The sequence below is a fragment of the Citrus sinensis genome, chromosome 9, assembly GCF_022201045.2.
Source record: "Citrus sinensis cultivar Valencia sweet orange chromosome 9, DVS_A1.0, whole genome shotgun sequence".
Lineage (NCBI taxonomy): Eukaryota > Viridiplantae > Streptophyta > Magnoliopsida > Sapindales > Rutaceae > Citrus > Citrus sinensis.
This window is the reverse complement of record NC_068564.1, coordinates 26017985-26028962: the sequence shown is the minus strand read 5'-3', so window position 1 is coordinate 26028962 and position 10978 is coordinate 26017985. Positions and strand designations below refer to the sequence as shown.

Below are 10978 nucleotides of genomic sequence, written 5' to 3'. Positions count from 1 at the left end.
CACATTTTAAAATTCTACTTAATATAACCTACTAAATATAATATTTTACCTCTCACACCTCAGAAGATATATTGAATAAGGTATTTATTGAATAATAGTAATTTTTAAAAATAATAGATAATTTTGTATTATGTTTTATAAAATAACTTATTCATCTTCCATAGAAGCTTTAAAAAATATATATTATCTTTTGGATTAGAATCAAATAATTAATTAAGAAATATTTATTCTTTCAAACATGGAATGGACTATGGAGAGAGTAGAGTAGAGTAGAGTAGGACTGGCAATCGGTCAGCCCGAGCCCGAGCCCGAACCCGATCAGATCAAAAAAATTTAAAGCCCGACTGTAAATGAACTCAACCTTTTGATCGACCTGGCCCAAATTGGATCAACGTCGGGTTGAGCCCAACCTAACCCTACAAAAATTGTATTTCATGATTCAATAATTTGAGCAACTCAATTTACTAAAGCTAATGCTGGTGGCAGAATGTGTGGGTGGCTAAGTATGATGGTCGTTGGCTGGAAGGTGGATGTGGCAAGACGGCGACAATGCGCGGCTGGTTCACATTGCGGTGTCGCGTGGCTGATTGCGATCAGAGATGGAGCAAGCTATAGGTGAGACCGAGACAAATGGAGAGTGGAGACAGTTCGCGGCTGATTGGATGGTTGTTGGCTAGCTGGTGCGAGGCGAACGATGACGATGTTGGCTGACAAGACAACGACTAAGTGAATGACGTGGGGTTTACCGGTTTGTCACTGATTGCTTTTGCAAATTGTGATTCTGTGTAAGTGTATGTGGTATGTGATTTACTGAAGAGTGAAGCGTAGGTGCGTGTGTGATGCACTGATCTGTGTCCTATGATTTGTGTGTTTGATGTTGTGATGTGTGCGTGTACTGTGTTTAGTTTTTTTTTTTAAATGGTGTCGGGTTGGCTTAAAGCCTGAACCTGATCCAAAATTTGATCGGGCGTTAAAATTTTGGCCGAACCCGATTGGAAACCCAAAAATTCAAGTCAAAGTCTGAAAAATTAAAGTCGGGTAAGTCGGACAAAAAATAGAGTCAAATTAAATTGCCAAGACTAGAGTAATATTAGAGTAATACAAATAAAAATCATGTAGCCATATTATCTTATTTCTACATGCATTTAACATATTTTTAAATTAAGAACAACAATAATTCAATGTATAGGACGATAATTTTTTTTTTGGTCTTAACCATGAGGTATCCTGGGAAGGACCTCAACTGTAGGAGGTACCTTTAAGCCCATACCACAACCCAGACTAGAAGTCCCCACTCGAACCGGGAGGCACGGGTTCTCCTAACAAATGTGACTTCCCTGCGACTTAAATTGGGGAATAAACCTAGTCAAATTATTTAAAAGGACTCAATTATCAGTGGAGCTAATACTTTGTTGGTATGTATAGGACGATAATAAGGATACCTATAACATAGTCTTTTCGTGATTCCAGGGCGATCACGTGATTCATAAACAAACAAAGTCAGGTTTATGGCAATTCGCGCGTAGAGGCTAGCAGGCCTGCAGCCCACCAACAAGATGAATGAAAACAATTTTATTATCAAACTAACGATGTCGTATTGCAGCATGCCATTACATGACTGAGACCGTCCGTCGTGTGTAGGCACAAGTTTGATCAACATCAAAACCCAACCATCCAATCGTCCATGTACTTAATTACTTGCAGAATGTACATTTTCAGATCATGTAAATTTACACAGTCCATAATAGAGCTAGTAGCCTAGTTGTAAATGATAGCATTAGTTGTCAAACCACCTCTATAAGCCAGCTTAAAATTTCCGTCTGCATTATTATTTGAAACAGAGCTTGTTTCAATACCAATTTAGAAATCAAACAAGCTAATTATCAAAGGATCAAAACCTCACCAAGACCCCGTGCAGGAACACTACCTTGCCTATAGAATCACACAGTAAATCCAGGCTAAATCCAAAGCAACTGCCAACAGAATTAAAACAGACGAACAAAACATAGCATATATACACACACAAGACAATTTATTCATGAATCAGAAAACCATAGCCTTATTAGAGGCCATTTCAGAGTACGACAACAGATAACAAAAGCTTATTATAAGCATACCATAAAACAACATTTTGCAGCTTAATCTAAGTCATTAAGGCCACAAACGAAACAGAAAAAAGAAAGCAAACCCAAAGAACACAGACACTGGCAGTGGACCAGAGTGCCATTAAAAACCACCACGCAGGCGAAGGACAAGATGTAAAGTAGACTCCTTCTGGATATTGTAGTCAGCCAAAGTACGCCCATCCTCCAGCTGCTTCCCGGCAAAAATCAACCTCTGCTGATCTGGAGGAATCCCTTCCTTGTCCTGGATTTTAGCCTTCACATTATCAATGGTGTCTGAACTCTCAACCTCCAGGGTAATGGTTTTTCCCGTCAATGTCTTCACGAAAATCTGCATTCCTCCACGCAGTCTCAACACCAAATGCAGTGTGGATTCCTTCTGAATGTTGTAATCTGCAAGGGTCCTCCCATCTTCAAGCTGCTTGCCTGCAAAAATCAACCTCTGCTGGTCTGGTGGAATGCCCTCCTTATCTTGGATCTTGGCCTTCACATTATCAATAGTGTCCGAACTCTCTACCTCCAGAGTGATTGTTTTTCCAGTGAGAGTCTTCACAAAAATTTGCATGCCACCACGAAGGCGGAGAACCAAGTGAAGGGTGGACTCCTTCTGAATGTTATAATCTGCAAGGGTCCTACCATCTTCAAGCTGCTTGCCAGCAAAAATCAACCTCTGCTGGTCGGGAGGAATGCCCTCCTTATCTTGGATCTTGGCCTTCACATTATCTATGGTGTCTGAACTTTCCACCTCCAAAGTGATGGTCTTCCCAGTCAAAGTCTTCACAAAGATCTGCATACCTCCACGAAGGCGAAGGACCAAGTGAAGAGTGGACTCCTTCTGAATATTGTAGTCGGCGAGGGTCCTTCCATCTTCAAGCTGCTTACCAGCAAAGATAAGCCTCTGCTGGTCAGGCGGGATGCCTTCCTTGTCTTGAATCTTAGCTTTAACATTGTCAATAGTATCCGAACTCTCAACTTCTAAGGTAATGGTCTTGCCAGTAAGAGTCTTAACAAAGATTTGCATACCACCACGAAGGCGAAGCACCAAGTGAAGGGTAGATTCCTTCTGAATGTTGTAGTCAGCAAGGGTACGGCCATCTTCTAGCTGCTTTCCAGCAAAAATCAGTCTCTGCTGATCAGGAGGGATTCCCTCCTTGTCCTGAATCTTAGCCTTGACATTGTCGATTGTATCAGAACTCTCAACTTCCAAGGTGATAGTTTTACCAGTCAGGGTTTTCACAAATATCTGCATTCCACCTCTTAGACGGAGGACCAGGTGGAGGGTGGACTCCTTCTGAATGTTATAGTCGGCAAGGGTGCGGCCATCCTCAAGTTGTTTGCCAGCAAAAATAAGCCTTTGCTGGTCTGGTGGGATCCCTTCCTTGTCCTGAATCTTGGCTTTGACATTGTCAATAGTGTCGGAGCTTTCCACCTCAAGGGTGATAGTTTTTCCAGTGAGGGTCTTTACAAAGATCTGCATACCACCCCTGAGACGAAGGACCAAGTGAAGGGTGGACTCCTTCTGGATGTTATAGTCAGCAAGAGTGCGGCCATCCTCGAGTTGTTTGCCAGCAAAGATGAGCCTTTGCTGGTCTGGTGGGATCCCTTCCTTATCCTGGATCTTGGCTTTTACATTATCAATGGTGTCAGAGCTTTCGACCTCAAGGGTTATGGTCTTGCCGGTGAGAGTCTTCACAAAGATTTGCATCTGTTAGAACCAAAAGAACATAACATCAGATTTGCTAATAAAAATCATTTACCTCCTCACTGAAACATGAGTCATACTATCAATTTCAAAAATATGAGTCAAAATTCTCAATGAAGGGTTTTTGATATTTGATTAGTTTCATAATTACCAAAGAATTCCCAAGAACCAATATATTATCAAGGGAAAAGAAACAAGACAATCATAAAGAGCCTTCCGTGGTAATACTTTGTGTTGACATGCATTAAATTTGATATACATAATATATCAAATTGTTAATCACATAATATAACAATTGGGTCTTCAAATCACATAAAGAAAAACTATATATATCTGGGTTTTAAAAGAAAACAAATCAAAGACTGTACTGATAAATCTAATACTACAAAAGCGCTATAGGACTCAAGAACAGCCACAATTCCACAGAACGATAATAAAATTTTTTATGTAATTCACAATATGTCAACAAACAAATTACTTTCTATGGATAAAAAAATACCTAACCTCGTAAATAAATAAAAAAACGCAATATACGAAAAATTCAATCTAATCAAGAATCCACTTTTAACAAATTAAATAAAAATTTATGAAGAATCGGGCGAATTATTGAAAAAAAAAATTACCTTGAAAGGCTTGAAAGCAAAGTGAACAAGATGATACTTCGTAAATTCAGAGGAGAGAAATTTTGATAAATGAAGGCTCTAGTGAATGGGCTCGTTATTTATAGCGGAGATTAACGACTTTGGCAGCGGTAAAGTAGTTGATAGAAACAAATCGTAACGTGCCACGTGTTACATCAATACACACACGGCACGCTTTCTTTTCGTGATGACCGGGCGTGAGCTGGACTTTACGACCGTCTAATAAAGCAAGTGTAAAACGGATTTGCTCTTTTGTTCCCATACGGCAAGTGGTTTTGTAGGATTACAAGTTGAACAACTAGGAGATGTTTTGTTTTATTTTATGTCTTTATTTTTTTCAATTAAAAATAATCTCCTAGTTGTTATAACTTTTTATATATTCCTTACTGTTAAAACGGCTAACAAAAATGCCAAAAATGAATCAACACATAAAATAATTATTTGTTTAGACAATTTGCGTGGCTTTTTAAAATTATTCAATACATTCTTACTTAATAAATGTCAGTTTTAAACTATATTAAACACAGCCACTATTTAAAAACAAAAAAATAGTCCAACAATGATGAAAAGTATTTCAAGTAATGATAAATATATCGTTTCACCAAAAAAATTATGAACATATTTTAAATAATTTTATAAATAAAATGGCAAATTGGCAATCGATCCAAAGCCTAAGGATTAAAATGAAATTTACCCCTTCTGGAGTTTATCAAAGTTTGATTACCAAGACATTCCGTATCAGAGTTTTTTTATTTGTTCAAAGTTTGAGCTTGGACGCTACGGAAGAAAGTAATGAGATGAATTTGCTTTTTAATCCAATTGATGGAAAATCAACGATAGGGATGGCAATGGGGCAGGGTGGGGGTAGGGATGCCTACTCTATTTCTCACCCTATTCTCCAATAAATTTAGTGGGTTGGGGATGGGAAATCCTCACGTGGAGAATGATTCTCTCATTCCCACCCCATTTTTCATTTACTTATTTTTATAATAGATATAAAAATATGATTTCAGTAAATTAAAAATAAGAGACTTAAAATAAAATCATTACCATATTATAAAGTATTGAAATTTTTAAAAAAAATCTCTAAAAATTTGAAACAATATCTTAAAATGATATTAAAAGTGAAAAATATTTAAAGAGAGCAAATCCTTAAAAGAGAAAAAAAATATAATAATGTTTTAAAGTTGAAAAATATTGTAGGATTTTCTTTTATTCATAATCTATTTATATTACATAAAAATTAAAAAAATTATTAATTGACATTATAGTTGATAAAATAAAAATTATTAAATAAGAATTAAAAACATATTTATATATAATGGGGATTGGGGTGGGGGTGAGGAGTGCAATACCAAATCTCACCCCGTTAACAATTTGGGATTACTTTTCCTCCACTTCCCATCTCATTCCCTAAAAATTATTAAAAATTTTCCTCATTTGGGGTGGGGCTCCATGGGACCCCAAACCCGTGGAGGATTTTGACATCCCTAATCAACGACGCGAGTTTTCTTGTTTTCAATTGCTGTGTTTCCAACTAATCCACCCAAAAAAAAAAGTCACAAGATCAAACGTTTCATCCACATATTTGATCATCTTCAAATAATAAGATAGCAGTTTGATCATCTTCGAGTCCAGCCGCCGAAACACTGCTTCAGGCTTTATTTTATTTTATTTTTTAAAATAGACCAGGGACGGAAAAGTTTTTTAGGTGCCCGTAAACTGGATGAAAATAGGCGAAAATATCCCATTTCCAATTCAGTCCCCCAGCGCAGTCACATTCATGCAACTTTAGAGCCCTCATGATTTGCATTTTTTGGAAATTTTCTAACACAAAATTCTTTAACTGCTTCATTTGGAAAATAAAACCACATATTATTGGAGTCTTCACCTGCTTCCCTAATTCCAATAGAAATTTAGGAGAAAATGCTGATGCATTTAGGCTATGTTCAACTGGAACCAACGGCCTATAAAAATAAAATAAAATGTTGAACAAATGGAACCCCACAGCAAAGAAATCAAAATAAATCCAACATGTTAATTAAACATGTATTTATTCAAGAAAGAAATTCTTAGAAATGATAATGTGACATTAAATCCAACATAACAAACATAGTTCAACAACCGATATTAACTTCAAACGGTTTTCACAAACTTAAATAAAAGTCATTTTACCAATGGCAAGCAAACATTGACCAACCAGCTTAAACATGAGAGACTGAAAGCAAATAAAAAACACACACTCAGATGACCAAACTCAGAAACCTCCACGAAGACGGAGCAAAAGATGCAGAGTGGACTCCTTCTGGATGTTGTAATCAGCAAGAGTCCTTCCATCCTCAAGTTGCTTTCCAGCAAAGATCAACCTCTGCTGGTCCGGTGGAATCCCCTCCTTATCCTGGATCTTAGCCTTAACATTGTCAATTGTGTCCGAACTCTCAACCTCCAATGTGATGGTTTTCCCAGTGAGTGTCTTCACAAAAATCTGCATACCACCACGGAGGCGAAGAACCAAGTGAAGAGTGGATTCTTTCTGGATGTTATAGTCTGCAAGAGTCCTTCCATCTTCAAGCTGCTTTCCAGCAAAAATGAGCCTCTGCTGATCTGGTGGGATACCCTCCTTGTCTTGAATTTTTGCTTTCACGTTGTCGATGGTGTCAGAACTTTCAACCTCAAGAGTAATTGTTTTTCCGGTGAGGGTTTTCACAAAGATCTGCATGCCACCACGGAGACGAAGCACCAAATGGAGGGTTGACTCCTTCTGGATGTTGTAGTCAGCAAGAGTACGACCATCTTCAAGTTGTTTGCCGGCAAAGATTAACCTCTGTTGATCAGGTGGGATGCCCTCCTTGTCCTGGATCTTGGCCTTGACATTGTCGATCGTGTCAGAGCTTTCAACCTCCAAAGTTATAGTCTTACCAGTCAGGGTTTTCACAAAAATCTGCATGCCACCCCTGAGACGGAGGACCAAATGAAGGGTTGATTCCTTCTGGATGTTGTAGTCTGCAAGTGTGCGTCCATCCTCAAGTTGTTTGCCAGCAAATATGAGCCTTTGCTGGTCTGGTGGGATCCCTTCCTTATCCTGAATTTTGGCTTTGACATTGTCAATGGTGTCCGAGCTTCCACCTCAAGGGTAATGGTCTTTCCAGTGAGGGTCTTTACAAAGATTTGCATGCCACCCCTAAGACGAAGAACCAAGTGCAGGGTCGACTCCTTCTGGATGTTATAATCGGCGAGTGTGCGCCCATCCTCAAGCTGTTTACCAGCAAAGATAAGCCTCTGCTGATCTGGTGGAATCCCTTCCTTGTCCTGGATCTTAGCTTTGACATTATCAATGGTATCGGAGCTTTCAACCTCAAGGGTTATGGTTTTTCCAGTGAGAGTCTTCACAAAGATTTGCATCTATTGGATAAAAAAAACACCACATCAGTATATATTCATACAGAACAACCAAATGAAACAAGCAAAACTAAATACTATACATGTACACTCTATTTACGATTCAAAAGAGGCAAATATATAACAACATCTAGCATAACCAATAACACTGAGTTGAAGAAGATGCCGTCACTACATAATTCAAAGACACTTTATGCTTCCCATCAATGTGCAGGTTTCTCAGAGCAAAAATTGACTATAAATGGACAAAGGTAAAAGGACGAAATGCTATTTTCAAGAACAATCAACCACCATAATGAAAGATTTAACGATTTCACTTTTTTTTTTAAGGACGAAATGCTATTTTCAAGAACTATCAACCACCATAATGAAAGATTTTGTAATTTTGCCTTTTTTTTTTTAAAGGACGAAATGCTATTTTCAAGAACAATCAACCACCATAACAAAAGATTTCGCAATTTCGCCTTTTTTTTTTTTAAAGACAGAACCATATTAAACACCAGACTTGAGTTGATCTTTTTTTACCTCACAAATCTTATAGAATTACAAAGTATGCCCATATTAAACACCTAAAATTTTAAGATTATCTCAGAAAGAGCACTAAAACTCCACCAATCAAAACCTAAATAAAACCCACAAAGCTGATTATTAAGTGTCACCTGGCCATAATTATCAATTCAAACGACAAATAAGCGATCCCTATCCACAGCTTATCAAAAGAAAATAATTAACATATCACCATATGAAGATGAACAACAAAAGATCAAACCCTAATTCACAAATTAATCGACAAAACATCGCATCATGGCAACCAAATCAATCATTAAACTAAATATTAATAAGAAAAGATAAACCAAAACACAAGGAGAGTAATTACTATTACTTTGACAAAGAGATTCAAAGAAGGCCTTAATCAAATTGAAGGTGAAGATTATCTGAGAAACTGTGAGGAAAAACGAGACCCGAGGTCCTTAATTTATCGACGCGATTGACAATGCAATGACGATATTGCCCAAAATCAATCCAATAGAATAATGCCACGTGTTCAACATTGAAGTGTCCTTTCCTGGCCCACACGCCGAGATGAGTTGTACAGATTTATTTTGTACAAACTGACGTGTCATTAATTTATTAATTTAATAAAAATATAAATTAATAAAAACAAATCATGTGGGGCAAGTGATATTTAATTTAATCAATCTTATTATACTACGTCAGTACAAAATAAATTTATATAAAAATTTATAACTGTATCATTTCTCTTTTTTATATTCCTTGCTTGGCTGACAGCGGAAGCGGACATCTTCAGAAGACTGTTTGGCATATGGTTTTATTGTCTACCACACACGCTTGATACGAGTGTGCCATGCTGGCTTGTTTCTCATGGTTTTTTTTTCATCATTTAAGTTTAAAGATTTATTTAAATTTATTTTAAAAACGATTAAAAATAAGTTAATTTGAAAAGAAAAATGTAACTTTTGATGTGTTTATTAACTGTATTAATATAATGAACCAAACTACCGAGATTCTGGAGTACGAAAAATTTCAATTACGAAAAGAACATGGGATTGAAAATTCTTGATTAGATTAATAATTTATGTTGAGAATTTTTTATAAAATTAAAAAAAAACCATTGAGATTTATTGATCATGCAAAAAAGTTAGTCCATTAGAGTTAGAGAATTTTCAATAGTATCATATGCTGTGTTAGTTTGTGCATTATTCTTGTATTTAAGAAGTTTGACACACAAGTCACTTTTTGATATTTCATTTTGTATGTTACTTTAAACATAGAAAATAAATCTCATTACTATCCAAATGTATAATGGAACAATGTTATCCTTATATAGTCGCATGTACAATCAAATTATAGGAATTCATTATAGTACACCAATTGTAACTTATGTTGAAAAGTCAAAAAAAAAAAGTTTTTTGACATGCATGACCTTCTAGCCTCAATATTGGAAGTATTGATGAAGCATGTAGCTGGATCATTGAAATTGAAGCCAAATGAGTTGGTGAAGCATGTGACAATTTAACAAATTCACAATAACTTTGACAATTTAGCAAATTGTTGGTGAGTGTCGAATTTGTAATAGTGCAAATTATTTCCTATAAATAGAGAGTTTTTCATTTGTAAAGCATCCTAAAATTTGAGAGAATAACAATTCAATTATAGAATTGTTAAGAGAATGAGCAATTGGAGAGTGTGCATATATTTAAGATATTTGTCCTTTTAATTTTCTGTGAAAGTACTAAGTGTATTTGGGTTTTGGAAGTAAGGTTTCTTTACTCAAATATTATGCTCTAATAATTGTTAGTAATACAATTATTTTTCTCTTGCTCTCGTGGATATAGGTAAAATTATCAAACCACGTTAAATCTTGTGTCATTTATTTTCTGTGATTATTTGGTGTGCTTCATTCTGTATTTCCTCGCACAACAACTTACTAATGTGCACAAAATAAATTTGTGCACTTGAGGCATAAACAAAAGATATCTCCACTCAATATGTGTATAATAAATTCGAGCTCCATTCAAGATGATTGTCAACTTGTTTAATGCACCCTCCTCATCAAAGTCAGCTCCACCACATGGTATAGTAGTAAATCTACTACAATGATCAATCTATAGCATGAGACTATCTAATCTGAAAGTTATAAATTGTATATATAAAAGGATTAATTTTGGATTACCCTTATCATGACTTGACTATCTTTATATCACCTCATCTCATATTTTAAAACCATAATTTACCTTGTTAAGAATATCAAAAAAAAAAAAATCATCAACTCAATCCCAGTTTCCCCTAATCTTTATAATAAAAATAAGGGCAATTATCCACTGTCCACCTTTTTTTTCGTACTTTTTCAAAAATACACAATTCTTAATTTTTTTGTTGAGTTCCACTTGAAGTTATATTTTTTTGCACTTGTCCACTGCCGTCTTCAAACCGTTAAGACTTTTCTGAGGTCATAAGGGTATAATGGTAATTTCACTTATGTAATTTGGATAATATTCCATTAGTTTTCTTAACGGTTTAAAGATGGCAGTGGATATGTGCAAAAAAATATAACTTCAAGTGGAGCTCAGCAAAAAAAATTAAGAATTGTG

General features: G+C 36.0%; 1 protein-coding gene across 1 annotated transcript; it reads right to left on the bottom strand.

Moving 5' to 3' along the window:
* Positions 1–2013: 2013 nt before the first annotated feature.
* Positions 2014–8857, bottom strand: LOC102627936 (uncharacterized). Its single transcript, XM_015529274.3, is given in 4 exon segments — positions 2014–3828; positions 6724–7586; positions 7589–7868; positions 8749–8857. Coding segments are annotated over 3 exon segments (2745 nt in total). The 5' UTR covers positions 8749–8857; the 3' UTR covers positions 2014–2226.
* Positions 8858–10978: the final 2121 nt, after the last annotated feature.